This window comes from Gopherus evgoodei, chromosome 6 (genome assembly GCF_007399415.2).
Source record: "Gopherus evgoodei ecotype Sinaloan lineage chromosome 6, rGopEvg1_v1.p, whole genome shotgun sequence".
In the NCBI taxonomy this organism is placed as follows: domain Eukaryota; kingdom Metazoa; phylum Chordata; order Testudines; family Testudinidae; genus Gopherus; species Gopherus evgoodei.
In genome coordinates, this window is record NC_044327.1 from 71,006,338 (window position 1) to 71,022,943 (window position 16,606).

At 38.0% G+C, this 16,606-nt stretch overlaps 1 protein-coding gene across 1 annotated transcript in view; it reads left to right on the top strand.

Annotated features, from left to right (window-relative positions):
- The window catches only part of LOC115653958, a 47,601-nt gene extending 40,443 nt beyond the window's left edge, over positions 1 to 7,158 (top strand). Inside the window, exons 9-12 of the mRNA XM_030567789.1 lie at positions 393 to 435; positions 3,754 to 3,940; positions 6,125 to 6,260; positions 6,967 to 7,158. Of these exons, the coding sequence (XP_030423649.1) occupies positions 393 to 435; positions 3,754 to 3,940; positions 6,125 to 6,260; positions 6,967 to 7,066 (466 nt within the window). The 3' untranslated portion in view covers positions 7,067 to 7,158. The remainder of the gene's footprint in view (positions 1 to 392; positions 436 to 3,753; positions 3,941 to 6,124; positions 6,261 to 6,966) is intronic.
- Positions 7,159 to 16,606: the final 9,448 nt, after the last annotated feature.

Below are 16,606 nucleotides of genomic sequence, written 5' to 3' on the forward strand. Positions count from 1 at the left end.
CCAGTTTGTTGTAGTATTTTAAGTTTACTTCCAACTCCTACCCAGCCTAGTAACAAAGAAACAGAAAGTATTGTTAATTTGTCTACAGATAAACTGTATTAAAAAGAATCCGTTGTCTGTAATATTGCTGCACTTATAATAAGCCTAGTCTGTTGCTGGCAAATTATTTCTGCTGCTAGTTAGAAATGCCGTCTTGTAAATAATGCTCAAAGCCTGTGCATGTATATATATACATTTTCAAGCCTTAAGATGGTCCTCAATGTTGCATATGTCTTTGAAAGATGTCTATATCAGCAAACTAAAAGACTCTGTGAAGGATATTTATTCCATTGTACCAAGCCAAGCTATTCTTTTTTCTTTTCTTTTTTTTTTTGTTTTCTGGCATTTTGTAGGTGGCTGGAGGCTATGGATAAAGCTGTGCATCCTGTCCATCAGGTAATGCTTTATTATTCGGGTAGCAAGCTAATTTAGTGAATTCAGCACAAGATTAGGAAACAGAAACTCCTGAGTGATACTGCTATCTCTGACATAATGGGGGCTGCAGGCAACTCAATCTCTCTGGGTTTCAAGTATCAAGACATTCACCCACGAAAGCTCATGCTCCAATACATCCGTTCGTCTATAAGATGCCACAGGACTCTTTGCTGCTTTTTCTGGGTTTCAGTTTCCCCATCTGTGGAATGATGTCCATTACCCTTCTCTGCCTCATAGAGTTGTATAGAATTGGATGTAGTAAATGTCAGTTAAAATGAGGTAGGATAAAGAGAGGCTAAAATAGGGAAAGAACATATTAAAGATTACTTGGACAAATTAGATTTCTTCAGGTCACCAGGGCCTGATGAAATGGATCCTAGAATATTCAATGAGCTGACTGAGGAGGTACCTGAGCCATTAGCGATTATCTTTGAGAAGTCATGGAAGACAGGAGAGATTCCAGAAGACTGGAAAAGGGCAAATATAGTGCCCATCTATAAAAAGGGAAATAAGGACAGCCCAGGGAATTACAGCCCAGTCAGCTTAACTTCTGTACTCGGAAAGATTAATGGAGCAAATAGTTAAGCAATCAATTTGCAAACATCTAGAAGACAATAAGGTGATAAGTAACAGTCAGAATGAATTTGTCAAAAACAAATCATGTCAAACCAACCTGACAGCTTTCTTTGACAGAGGAACAAGCCTTGTGGATGTGGGGGAGTGGTAGACATGGTATATCTTGATTTTTGTAAAGCTTTTGATACTGTCCCACATGACCTTCTCATTAATAAACTAAGGAAATGCAACCTAGATTAAGCTACTATAAGGTGGGTGCAAAATGATTGGAAAACCATTCCCAGAGAGTAGTTATCAGTGGTTCAGAGTCATGCTGGAAGGCCATAACAAGTGGGATCCCGCAGGGATCAGGTCTGGGCCCGATTCTGTTCACTTCATCAATGATTTAGATAATGGCATAGAGAGTACACTTATAAAGTTTGAGGATGATACCAAGCTGGGAGGGGTTGCAAGTGCTTTGGAGGATAGGATTAAAATTCAAAATGATCTGGACAAATTGGAGAAATGTTCTGAAGTAAATAGTATGAAATGCAATAAGGACAAATGCAAAGTACTCCATTTAGGAAGGAACAATCAGTTGCACACATGCAAAATGGGAAATGACTGCCTAGGAAGGAGTACTGCAGAAAGGGATCTGGGGTCATAGTGGACTACAAGTTGGGGGTTAAGCCTAGGGTAAAAATCTAAATGTCTTTAAAAGGACACTGTCAAGAAAATAAATAAAAAATTTAAAACAATTTTCTTATTTAGGTTAAAAATTACATCCTAGATCAGTAAAAAGGGAAGAATTTTAAAAAATCTAATTTACTTTTCAATATTCATGCTGTTTGTTTATTTTTCACAGTTTAAATTAGTTTGTTAGGCTTTAGATTATAGTCCATTTCTCCATATGAGTCATTTCTCCAATCAGTGTACTACTGCAAACATTAAAGGGAAATGTTTAGTTGTTTCTTTTTAAATTATCTCCATTAGAATAAAATCAATAATAGAAACATTTCTATTGGTTTCAGGTTTTATAGGAGCTTATTATTACAAAACCTACATTTGGGGCCAAATAGATCTGACCGGAGAATGTGAATGCAAATTAATCTACAGGGCCTGAAAACAAAGTCAATTAAATAAATACAAAAAGTTGTAATTATGCACCCAAAGCCAAAGAAATAAAAAATAAATATAGCTTAGAAAATAAGCCATAGAAGCAAAAGGAAAAAAAAATCTTACTTTAGTTTGATAGGAAATATCATAATAATAAAAAAGCCCTTAAGCTATCAGTGTTCATCTTACCTCTTGCAATTGAAAGACCTTACTTTGATTCAGCCACTAACAGCATAATTAGCCATTTATTAGACTTGTTTTCTAAGTTACTGGGTGCTTATTTTGACTGATTTGACTTTTTAGCATTGTCTCTGAGCAGACAATAACCCTTTTTGAGTAGGAGGGTTATATACTGAGTTCATCGCACAACTTGTTTCATTAGTAAGTATTGTTTTCAGCTAATTGCTTTCTCCTATTTTTTAAAATGAACTTTGCATTCATTTTTCAGTTTTGCAGAGAAGCTTTTTTTGCATTGTCTGAAATGCTATCCAAGGTGCTGTACCTGAATTTTTAGAACCACCAGCAAAAACATATTACAGGGCTGTAATACTTCATCTCAAATGCAATGGCTCAACACACTAATACACCGACACTATGTCCTCCTAATGAACCTAGTTAACGATATCTATTCCACTAATGCACAGTGTAAGACTACATTTATCTATTGCACTCTGCTGCAGTAAGTCCCAGCGGGTTTCCAGTTCACAGTAAAGAATATAGCTAGCTATATAGCATCAACTCTTTTCTCTCTCTCTGGCTTGTCAAGGATGAGAAAGAAATAACAATTGAGTGAAAAAGAAAACCCCTATAGAAACAGAGCAGGATGCTACTGATATTGCAGACACTCTCCCCAAGGAATTTAGATGACAATGACATAGGTTGTCGCAACATTAGATATTGCAGCTAAACAAAGCATGTTAGGTTTAGATGTAGAAGTTGGATCCAGATGTCCTTTAGAAGTTCAAAATTAAAAAAAGAGGGAGGGAAATTACATGGTTCCTGTTTAAACTCATTTTAGGCAGTTCAGCCTATTAAATAACTTTTTCTATATTTCCTCCTAATTTTTACTAGCTCTGCTATCTTTCTTTGGCCTGTTCTATAATATGAGCACCTGGACATTTACATCTTCTAGAAATGTCACAGACATCGAGCACATGGTCATGCATTCATCCAAGTCTCATTGCCATATTCTGTTCTCAGATACTTCTGTGAAACTCCTGTTGATGTGCAAGTATCTGAGGACAGGATGTGATCCGTAGTGCCAGCTTTGGCAACAGTGAGAACTGAAGTAATACATAAGAAGAAATGAAATCAGGCAACTTCCAAAACAGCTAGCATGATAGTCCTCTTAGTACAACTTTGGTCCATTCTTGTTAGTACCAGCAAAACTTGAAGTGCAGAAAAAGACAAATAATTCCTTTAAGAAGGAATGAGAAGGAAATGAGTAGTTGCTATAAAATGTGTGCTTGTTAATTGCGTTTCCAGAACCCTTGACATTCCAAATCACTGTGGCAATAAAAGCTATTTTTAGAATAAGGGATTTGGGGCTAACGTCTTTGCAGAATAAAAGCACGCTCCTCATGAAACTATTTTGTGTTAACTCTATAGAATCATGTATGGGTAGATGTCACCCTGCACAACACAAGCCTTCCACCCCTCGCTATCAAAAACCCAGAGTGCCTGGGTCTCCTCCACCAACTGGATAAAACCAGGGACATGTGGACTCAGCACTACTGCATTCTGAAGGATGGCTGTTTGTATTTTTATGCTGGCATTCGCTCCACACATGCCATAGGTAGGTGATACTCTTTGTTTTTAAATGATTCATATTAACATGAAAGAGTGTACACTAATTTAATGCAAGTATTTTATTATTCTAAAGTGAAATAGTGCCCTTACTGGCAGAAAGCATATTGGGGTTGGCAGGTTGGAGAGTGAAGCAGCATTGGCTGAATGTTAGTGACAAGAGCCACTCTGCCAGAGCAGGTCAAAAATTGCTCAAGTTCCTTAACTTCGTTGCACCGACGGCACATTCTGCTGCAAACTACCCTGAGTTATTGCTTGGAGCAGGTGTCCCTGTGATTATGGTATTTCCCAATTATGTAGGCAGGGAAACGCCTCTATCCACTGGAGGAGTGGAACTTCCATCTTTAGCATTTATATAGCACTCTTTAGCTTCAAAGGGTTGTACAACAATGAAATAACTAGTGCTTACAACATCTCTCTGAGGTTGAAAACTGAGACAGAAACTTGCCCAAAGTCATACAGTGAATCAATAGCAGAACTAGAATTAGTTATCAGGTATTTTGGGAGGTTAGTTCTGTGTTCTAACTGCTCAGTATCATGCCTTTCTGGTCTTTAAATACACTATTGTTTAAAATAAACCAAACCAGCTTTCTCTGACATTGTAGTGGATCTTCACTTGCTACCCTAACTCCTTTTCTGAACTGCTCCACTCTTATTGCAGATAGTACCTTACAAACACAGTGTCCGCTGTCACTGTAATAACTGGTGTCTCCTTGATACCTGATATGATGTCAGTAGGACTATTAATATAGGACTCACAATCTGGAAGACAAACTTTAATAAACTTTGGATCAGCTTCCTGGGACATTTAAGTAGAGTTGTGTAAACAGCATATGTTTTAGTTCAGTAGCTGAACAGTTCAGGTTGACCTGAAACAAAAACTTTTTAAATTTTCCAGCAAATTGAAAATCTCAAAATTTCCTTTTGGGTTGAACAAAACATTTCATTTTTGAGGATTTTTTAAAATCTTTTAAAATAAAATTAAAGTAAAATTTGAAATGAAAAGTCCTTTTAAATCAACAAATTGAAATTGTTAGTTTAAAAAAATGTCAAAATGAAAGGTTTTCATTTTGGGAAGGAATGTTTGGGTTTGGTATTTCAGTTGGAAAAAACAATTTGGTGAATTCAACATGAATTTGAAAAATGTCACCAGGTAATAAGTATCTGAAAGCAGGTAAAATGGTGTGTCTAAAGTGCTTGACAAAATGATCCACATTTGCAAAAGCAACTTCTAAATTCTCACGACCAAAATTACACACGCACATTTTGAAGTTTGCCCAAACCTGTGTATTCAGAAAGCTGGCTACATGATTTTCTGTGTATGAATGTAGAATTTGGGTTGAGGCTATTCTGAGTATTTGAACTCATAATCATTTTAAGTCTTAACTTTATATCTCTATTATTGACACTTCAAGTCAGAGCCCTGGTGCCCAGTTTCACTTTGAAAAGTGGCTATGTAAAAATGGCATTTTCTTACTCAAAGGAACAGCTATCTGTGTATTCATATCTGCTGACCTGGGTGACGTAAGTACCTTTCTAATGCTTTTTATTTCCATTATCCCTGTAGAGTCAATACAGCCAGAAGGGACTGAGCTGAGTTTCAATACTTTTCATGTAGCAACAAAATTATTTACTAAGTTCCAATAAGTGACAGATCAGTTTAATCTGTGCAACACCATGGAGAGCACAGGTGTAACAGAGGGCAAAATTTGGACTGTAATAATAAAAATATTTAGCAGTTGTATAGTGTTTCTCATCCAAATATTTGTAGAACCTTCATTGATGGTGATGATGTACAAAATTAAAAGAACTCAATTTGACTCTCATATCTCAGGTTGAATTGCAGGGCTAGCAGATAAGAAAAACAAATATTTGTTTTACATGTAAACTGAATACATTTGATCTGAAAATCATTGCAATTGAGGAACTGCCATTTCTCCAGTCACTTTTCAAAGTAAAAATGGATATTAATGGTTTTTCACAAACTATTTATGTGTATTTTAATTCTCTGTTGCATGATTTTTGGAAGCATCACTGCCTAGGTCTCTGAAAAGAGAATGTAAAAACCTTTCCGCTGCTAAGTAGAAGGAAAGAATTTGTCACATATGCAGTTTATAGTAGACCAACAAGTGGTTCATGCTACTCTCTATTTGTGCTGTTTCCCTTTCTCTAGGTGGGATTTACCTGCAAGGTTACACTGTAAGCGAACAGTCGCTTGGCTCCAGAAGATCTGTAATTGAAATGAAACCCCCATCCGAAGAGTTTCAAACCTTCTACCTATGTGCAGAGAATGTAAATGAAAACAAACGGTAAATGGAGATCTTTGTTTCACTTCTCTTTGCCACACTCTTAAATCAAGTAAGAACACTGTGGTTCAAGAACATTTGCTAACATCTTTCCATTTTGTTTTCACCTGTGTACTTTCATCTCTCCGTAACGCTAGTTTTAGTCGCACTGCAGCAAAATATGCTGGCATCTGTGAGTCGTGAGTTCTGTTACTGTCATCACTGGAGTTATAGCAAGGCTGAATTGCAGCAGTTCAAGAAGGAACCTTGTCATGGTGTCTTTCATAAGGATGTGTGGGTGGAATGGCACCTGAGTGCCTTTCATGATAGGTCAGACTAAGTGAAAAGTAGGTACTTCTAGTTCTCACAGATGAATTACTTCCAACACTGATCATCATAATTAAAAAAATAGCCTATGAAGTCATTTTCTAAAGGCTACATTCTGTAGTCTTGGTGCAGAAAAAAACTCACAATGATGTCTCTAAGACTAAAAGTTGTAGGATTTGACTTATAATGAGAAGCTATTAAATAATTTGGAAACTTGTGCCCAGATATGTTGCTCTTACAGCCAATTGTTCCCTTCCCACCTCTCCAGTCCACTTATTATTAGCACTTTTAGTGACATGACAGTACAACAGATTTATAAAAACCAATTTCAGGAGAAGTTAATCTTCCAAGTGAACATATGACTCCCATTCAGTGGCAGTTGTTGGTCTTTCCTTTCTTTCAGATGGATTACTGCTTTGAAAACCTCAATTAATAAATGGGTAACCCTACACCAGGCCATTCAAGACTTCATGAACCGACCCCTGGAAGAGACAAAGATGTGAAAAAAAATCTAGTTTTTCTTCATACTTTTCTTTAAATACATTTCAAGACAATATCTCCCACACAGATATTTTAGTAGCAGGTGAACTTTAGCAGTGGTATGTACCACACATCTTTTGTAAACATTAGTAAATAAAAGTTAATTTATGTTACCTGCATTGTGGATGGTCTTTTTATGTTTCTATTTGTGGTCCGTGGTTCCCTAACTTAAGCAGAGTCACTTTGGATTTATATCAGTGAACAGGGATTTTGCCTTAATTGATAAACTACACTTCTTGCTGCATCATAGTACAGTAGAACCTCAGATACAAACACCCCAGGAATTGAGGTTATTTGTAACTCTGAAATGTTTGTAACTCTGAACAAAACATTATGGTATGTTTTTCAAAAGTTTGCAACTGAACATTGACTTAACACATCTTTGAAACTTTTTACTATGCAGAAGAAAAATGCTGCTTTTAACCATCTTAATTTAAATGAAACAAGCACAGAAACAGTTTCCTTACCTTGTCAAATATTATTTTTTAAAGTTTTCCTTTATTTTTTTAGTAGTTAACATTTAACACAGTAATACAGTATATATGCTTTTCCTTTTTGGTTTCTGCTGCTGCCTGATTGCATACTTCCCATTCCAAATGAGGTGTGTGGTTGACTGGTCAGTTCATAACTCTGGTGTTCGTAACTCTGAAGTTCTGTTGTATTTATCTCAAGGGAGAAAGCACTGACTTTCAGTATACATTTTACTCTGTTTTTTTATGCATATATTGTTTTTATCATGCACACGTAATCCTTGTGAAGATTTACTTTTATAAGATGATCTCTCAGTTGGGTTTTCTCTGAAATATATGGACTGCGTCTAACTCAAAGATGGGGCTGGGGCCAGAAAAGATTTAAATTGAGCATGCAGTGAAGTTGTAACCAAGTTGCTCCCAGGATATTAGAAAGACAACATGGGTGAGGTAATATCTTCTAATGGACCAACTTCTATTGATGAAAGAGAGAAGCTCAAAATACCATTGTGAGGCATTTTGACTGACGTCAGAGGAATTTTGACAGAGAGGACTGATGGGGAGGCCAAAGGCCCCATATCCACTAGGGCAATGCTGTGTATATGGAATTGAATGTATATTATTTTGTTGTTGTTCATGTTCACTCTATATTAATGTAAATTTTAATTGTAAAGTATTTTTGGTCTGGCCAACTGCTATCACAGCTCACCACATTTATGGAGAGGAATGGATTTGAGGCTCAGAGGAAATATTCTTCTCAACCTACGGATGAGAGAGAGCACCATAACCCTACATCAAGTGAGTCAAAAATAGTCATCTAATAATTTATTCAATGATGTAATATTCTAAATTCTAATTTTTACAGAAGTATGATTATAGTTAATTTTTTGTATTACCATAGCACCTAAGAGACCCAGTCATGGACCAGCACCACATTGGTGCTGCACAGACACAGAACAAACAGACTGTGAGCTCTTTGGAGTACAGGCTAAGACAAGAGACAACAGATGGATACAGACGGAAGGGGGAGACAAGGAAACAATGAGCCAGTACTGGACAACATGATAGGCAGTGGTCTCAGCACACCAGTGGCATAACCACTGTCAAGTTTTTGGTAGGCGTCACTGAAAAGGAGAACTTTAAAGAGGGTTCTGGAGGATAATTAGGTCACTTAGTGGATATTTATGGGACATCCCTCTCAACTGTGAGAGGAAAGCATGAGAGAAAGCACAATGGTGCTTGTTCGAAAATTTTAAAAGTTGGTAATGGAAGCTGGCATCATGGGCTGATCAGAGGCAAGATTCAGCCTCTCAGTACTGAATGAGAGATGATAGACAGGGTGAGTGAGGCTGTGAAGGGCCTTTAAAGTGAAGACAAATGGCTTATGTTTGGTGCAATAGAGAAGGGGGAGCCGGGGAAAACAGTGGAAGGGATGCAAACAGAGGAGTGATGTAGTCAAAGTGAAGGGCTAGGAAAGTGGTCATTGCAGCTGTACGCTGAATGGATATGAGCTGGCTAAGACTGCATTAATCAAGACCCGAGTAAAGGATGTTGCATTTACCAAGGTGCAAGATGATGAAAGCCTGGATGAAAGTTTTAGCTAGAGTGACCAAATGTCCCATTTTAATAGGGACAGTCCCATTTTTGGGGACTTTTTCTTATATAGCTGCCTATTATCCTCCACCCCCATCCCATTTTTTCACAATTACTATCTGGTCACCCTAGTTTTAGCTGTGTAGAGAAACAGAAAAGGCCATAATACAGAGATGTTATGCAGAAAGAATCTGCTAGGTTTTATTGTAGTTCGGATGTAAGGACCTATAGAAAAGTCTGAATCAATCACTCTTCCAGTGTATAGAGCTAGCCAATTAATTTATGATTTTTCACAAATATAAGATTTTTCACAGTTATTCACTCAGTTCTAGTGGTGACTTTACCTCTAATTTTAGACAGGAGCCTTGCAATTTGCAGCTGTTGTAAAAACAGAAGTATAAGTGTGAATTGGATGTGGGTACACATATATAACTGTTACAATCACTTAACTGAAAGAAGAACAGTTGCAAAGTTACCAACTCTAGAGATTTCATTGCGAATCTTGTGATATTTGGTCTTTTTCTCAAAGGCTTTAGACCTTGGGATCATCTGAATACATCAGGAGCTCAGCTTTAATTTTAAATCAAAAGTAAGTTTCTAGCCCTCGGATTGTGGATAATAAATTAAAAAACATAAAGCCTAGACAAGGCAAAGCCAGAAGGCAAGTGACAAAAGCTCTGAATGTTTTGCTTTAAAATAATGATTTTTGGGTGGATCTAGCTTCTGATATTTGAATGCTTGAGGTAGCTAGTTTGCAGTTCACCCAGGAAGGAAAGTTGTTAAACATTCCAAATGGGTTGCTACAATGGTTTGAACGGTTGAATACAGAAATCACCATATTTAATGAAATATTACAGGCAATCCGCTGTATGATCCATTTTCTTGCACCAATCTTTTGTAACATCTTCTGCTCATGCTAACAAATTCTTCCACAGAGCATAGTTTATATAAAAGTAAATGGTACAAGTGTTTTTGAAAACAAATGATCTCTGAGGAAATGGTCATGTCTAGTGATAATGTTGTACTCCTTTGATGCACAGCCATGGAATTTATATTTCTGTACAACTTTTAGAGCAGGTAATGGAAAGATCATAAATTATTCCTTTTTGTTATTGTTTTCTGCATAGATATCAAAATAGCACTTCTAGGCATTGCCTTACTTGGGTCAGTGCAACTGGCTTGAGACTGACAACTGCAAATACTTCCTGAGAACTAGCATCGAGATCTAGCAAGTAGAGAAGCTGCAATGAAAAATCATGAAGGAAAAAATTGCACCATATTAATAAGCAGAAAAACTAAACAGAAATTCAAAAACAATTGCAAAAAAAATTGATATGTGAGACAGCAGGGCACGAGGGTCCTCACAATCCTGATCATCTTATGCCTGGTTTGGTTCCAGTTCTTCCTTCAACCCTTACTCAGGTTGAATACTCCCTTCTTGTGTAAATACTGCCACTGAAGTGATTCACTGGTGTAAGTGATGTCAGAATCAGATTTCATGGTTGTATAAACCACTTAAGTCCCATATGAAAGTAATAATGCTAGGCCACGGGGCACAGAGAATTGATATAAAGGTCACAAAACATGGGGCTCAATGACTTCAATACAAATACTTCCATGAGTATATGCTACTCAGTCTGAGTGAGCGGTCACAGAATTGGGCTTTTTCTCTTATGACCTTACCAGACTTTGCCCCCGAATAGATGCCTTACAAATTAGACACATCGCTTTTCCTCCACACTTGGCATCATCTCTGAAGCATACTAGTGTTACGTTACTATGTTTTTTATTTATTTTCACATACGTTCTACTGCAAATATTTCAGAACTCAAAAAATAGTCTCACTCAACATAAGTCAATGGAGTTACACTGGTATAAAACCTGTGTAAATGAAAGAAAAGTCTAGCTCACTAGTTTTATTGTTGAGATTTACACTTCCATGCTGTAGAATCAAGACTAGATTCTTAGCTGGTGTAAATAAGTATAGCTTCAGGATCTGACTCTTTATATTTTGTGATTCTGATGCTTTGAAATGGAAGCAAAATCAGTAACAAATTGAAGGGAAAAGTATCACCATTTCATTTTTCTCCCAATGATCATAAATACAAATCATCTGTCAAAAAATATGTCACTGCTTTTAAAAGTAACAAGCCAGCTCTCTGCTGCAGCCAGGTTCTACAGGACACAAAGGAAGAGGATCCAAAAGATGGCTTGTCACGTTCCTCTGAGTCAGAGCTGGTTCTATCTCAGCACTAATACCTGCATAGATCACAGAATTCTGGGAGGAGTTCTAATTTATGTCAAGTGGCAAATGGAAGCATTGCCTGAGTGGAAATTTGCCAGCCAGGAATTGTCATAGAGCAGTGCACACACCTTCCCATTCCTAACACTGCTGGGGACAATGGTGTTTGGATCGAGAAGGCTAGCATAGGAAGGAGCTCTCTATGCCAACTGGTGACCCCATGCCAGAGAGGTTTAGTTAATGGGTCAGGATCATACTTAACTGTCATCAATGTAGCTGATTTTATTTTCATTTTTTAAAGTATTCACAACACTCTTATCTGATATATATTTTGTTTGAGTGGTTCCTCCTGGGACTTTTTCTCCCTCCCCTTGCAGATGTCCAAAAGGAATTTTTCTTAATACATGTTCCCTCAACACACACAAATTTCTCAATCTGACTTTTCACCTTCATCTGGAGTTGTAATTACATGTGTAATCTAATTCTAATTGGACAACTGTAATTATAAATAGCAGTATGTAATTCTGCATTCATACATTTGAGTCAGCTTAATTATGAGTTCCTTTTGTCACTGAAATGTATTGATGGTACTTGTCAAGTTGTGTTTATTACATTTTTCTCTCAAGAGTTTTTTCTCCTAGATACCTGAAGGGGAGATTAAGGATTTTTCAATGTTTCTCTCTGGCTGTAGAGGTTGATTTTGGTTTGTTTTGGTATTTTTTTTAATATGCCTCATCATTTTAATTATATTTGAAAAGTTGGAGGAGGTTGAAAAAAATCCATTTATATTATTGCAAGTGTGTGTGTGTTTTCTGCATTAGTTTGACATTATTGCAGCTCGCTCACTAAAAGAAATTAACACATAATTAGTAGCATGGGATTTATCAGACCTTTCATTCGTCGAGTCCAGAATCCTGCTTGTGTTGCTTCAGAGAAAGGGGGAAAAAATTGTATCCTGTCAATTGTGCACTGCTTCACACAACAAAAAAACAAAACAAACAAAAGAAAACAACGCTCACCCTTGTAGCAATCAGGTTACACCTTGAATCATGAGATATGATTCCCTTAGTTTAGCATTCATAGAACTGTAACATAAAATGTTAGTCATGATCATAAAGTTAGCCAATCCTTTTAGAAATCCAGCTAAAGTAGTTAACTCTCTAACCTCCTGTGGCAGTGAAGTGCACAGATTGCATGTTGTTGGAGGAAGCATTCCTGTTTAAATTTTCTAGCTTTAATGGCCATTTATTTAATCAAAAGACCACCCTTCTTGAGTTAGGAAGACAGAATAACCTAGGGAGGGCTTAGTAACTTTTTTGTCTCCCCTTCAGAATCCTGAATACTTCAGTTTAGTCCCCTCTGAGTCTTCTCCTTTCCCTGCTAAATAGTCGTAGTTGTTATGTCTCATCATACTGTTACCCTTTTTCGACCCAAGTAGCTAGTCAAAGTTAGGGCCTTGGGGATGTTCCAGCTGGGAGAAGAAATTGATGGAGCCTGGTATTTACTTTGATGCACTCTTGTTAATTTACAAAGAATGTACAAAGTCCTGCTTCTCTGAACACAGGAAGAACTAAGAAGCAGAGATAGCTTCTTTGCCTAGCATCAGACTCAAAATACTCCCTTGTGGCTTCACCTAGCATACAGCTTTCTTCAGGCTGTCTCTATTGCTCTTTGTACCTGCGTTCTGCCTTCTCTCTGTCTCTCACCTCCACACACTTTTCTAAAACAATACTCAGACCAAATAAACCCCAAAATCAACCCTCTACCCACACAATCTGTGTGGGTTCACATACTCCTTTTGTCTAAGGTGGGGGCTTGCAATTAACTCAACTTTACAGTTATGTGAAGCATACATTCACATCAGACACCCCTCAAGCTCCACAAGTTTTTAACTCAATCCATCAAGTTTAAGCCAGCTCACAACACCACATTAACTTTCCCATTTACCTAAGACGTCATCATTGCCTGCCGCTGGACCTTTTCAGCATCCACTACACTTTCCCTAATGCGGAGGGCAGGGCGGGTTTCATCACTAGAGACAGTGGTCCAGATGAGGGCAGACACTTGTTCAATATAGGAAACAGTATGCTTATGTCTGCTCTTGAACAGCACTTGCATTGAAGCCATTGTGGGTAGGAGGCCAGAAGACTTGATTAGCTGTGGAATGCATTATTATTTTATTAATTTAACAGATAGGTAGGCATTTGATTATATTATATAGTCTTTTAATATTTTAGTACTGTATAGTGTGCAAAGTGACTGAAGCCTTGGATAGGCACTCATAGACATTGAAATGAATAAATTAGCCACCCCTTCTGCCATATCTTGCTTTTCTGTTACATGATCTACTACTCATGAACCAATTCTCTAATTTGGTGATAAATAAATTAAACATGTACTAATAAACTTGTTAGTGGTTGTCAACCCATACATTTGGAATTAAAAGCATCATGACTATATCAGTCCAAGTCAACAACAGTAACAACATTGAGATAAGAAGTTTTAAAAGGTAAGCAGGGTCTGACAGAGTTCTTCCCTGACAGCTATCTTGGGGGCGAGGGGGAGATTTCAGGAGCAAATTGTATTTATAGGAACCCATCTACTCTGCCAAGATATCCAGCAGATAGAGCGGTGTTGCTCAAAGTGAGTTACCAATCACTTTAGTACTGAATGTAGGGGTAGTAAATGTTGTTGTCTTTATTGTATAAATAAAGGGGAACAGACCTGTGCTTCACCTGTCCCAAATGAGGAGCTCACCCTCAGCTGAAAGGACCTCTTTAAACCAGGGGCTCTAATGTCAGACTCCTGTAAAAGTAAGAGGGGTGGGGACAGATGTACCAGTCAGGCAATGTGGACTCTAAAGGTCCCCAGTTTGGTTGAGCCTGGTCATCCCCACGGTTCAAAGAGAGAAATAAATAGGCTTAATTAGGAGCCTTTTGTCATCCTAAGTACTCAATAAGAGCTGAAATCACTGTGGTGGGGCAGTGTTTCTGCTCAGTCCGCTGAGATCTAAAAATCACTAAGAGACTGACCTACAGAAGTCACAGCAGAGAGACAGGTGGCAGCAGGAGGTTACTGATGGGTGGCCATCTGGAGTGGCAAGCAGTTGGCTGAGGAACAGTGGCTGGCTGAGCGACCAGCCCAAGCAAATGCTCAGATTGGCCATCAAGCAAGGTGCCTTCTTCCCCAGGTGAAAGGTGAACTCACAGAGAGTTGGGTCCTCACTGTCCAAGGGCAACCACCGTGAGTGGGGTATAGTGAGGGAGCAGAGAGGGAACTTTTGGTTGTAGAACTCAAGAACATGAGGCAGAAGGCGCTGCCCCACACACTCTGGCGTAGGTGTCCTGTTCATAGTTTTTATGATTATGAAGCCTGCTTGTGACATTTTCCCTAATTAATGTTGGGTGACTTCCCTCCTTTCATTAAAAGTTTCTTTTCCACACTCAGACTCTCTGCTCATGAGTGGGGACGTATTGCCTCTAAGGCACCCAGGGGTGGTATGTAATTTTCCCAGGTTTACTGAGTGGGGGCTCAAGCTGGTTCTGTGTTGTATTGTTGAAAAGGAACCCCTAGATATTGAACCTGGCCCTGGTTGCTAAAGGCTGCACCTGGCAGAAGGGTTACAAAAATATCTAATAGTCAAAGTACCAAGCCAATGTAATGTGGGTCCAAATTTGAAAGCAATCATGACACTCCATTTTTTATTAGAAGAAGATAGGTGCATTACAAAGGTACTGGTCTCCCTGCTGTTGTACCACTAGTCAGCCATTAGACTGTTGACAGTGTGTGGAACCAGAATTGGATAGAAATAGCAGTCAGCCAGGAATATCAGTTCCCAATCCAGGCTTTCCCAATAGTGGAGGTGCTTGGAGTCCAAGTTTTGATTCAGTTCTACGTTAGGTTTTTAATTTTTAAGGGAGGAGGAAGAGAAACAAAATAGCATGTTAGTTTTTTGTTGCAATTAAGTTTCTAAAATGAAACTTTGGGGAAGATGCAAGTTAAGTTTGATGGTGTTTTCAGGGCAGCACGGACTGGCATTGCTGTGCAATTACTACATTGTCAGTGCTTCATATTGTCTCATTTGTTTGCCTTCAAGAATTTATAGTTATTGCTAAAATTCATCCATAGTCAAGGTTTTCTTATCTCTGCCAGGAAAAAGATAGCTATATTGAAACAAGAATGCTTCCATTAGCAGAGTATGATATTGTAGGTCATGTTCTTGAAGCATAATTTATTCATCAGGTTTGCTACCTTCCAGCTGAAACTCTTTTTCTGCCCTATTCAGCAGAAAATATACACAAGGGGAAGCCACAGAAGGTCACCTATGTATTTCCAACATTGGGCTGAGCAATTAGCAGGAAACATAGTTGCACCACAAAAACATTTTTGCCAAGTACATTATTGCCAGCAGTAGAGGGCTGGTCAAGGACAGTTATTTGTTTGGTTCTGTTTTCCCCCTCTCCACCTCTCTGTCAGCTCCCTCAGCTTGATTTACCAGAGTTAATCTAGTGCTAAACTGCAGGAATGATGGAATAGCCAAACCTCTGACACTGCAGCATTCTTGGATGGAAATCAGATTGCCTAATACTCAGACTTATCTTATATACCAGCACTTATGCACATCTGTTATGCTGGCATGATAGCATGCTAATTTTAAGAAAGTAGAGGCAGCCAAAGGTTTACAGGTGGATTGTCTGCAGTGAACAGGAATTAACATCGCTTATTCAGGAAGATCCTCTCAGAGGCAAATAATGCTAAAATGGGTTGGCTAGACACTTCAGAATAAGGGCTCACTGCTGATACTTAAGTGTTATAGTATCAATGAGGGTCTTCACCTTCTGTTTTCTTTTCTAGAGTGTCTTGGTGCCTAGAATTTTGAGCATGAAAAGAGAAAGGCATGTCATGTGCAAAGTGTTAAACAGTGACATTCCGAGGCCTTTAGTTAATTACTGTTTCTATTAAGGTCTCCCTCATAATTAATAAACCACTTAGAGGTTCATTAGGTTGATGCAATATGATGAAACTTGTCACCCTACAAGTACATATTATTATTAGAGAGGCTTTTGAATTTGTAAAGAAGGATCTAGCGGTCACAATCACAGGCATTTTAAGTAATAATAAGATGATAGCTAATTTTACTGAGACATAATACTGCCTAGCTATTTTATTGCTGGTCACATCTCATCAAACACTTCTTT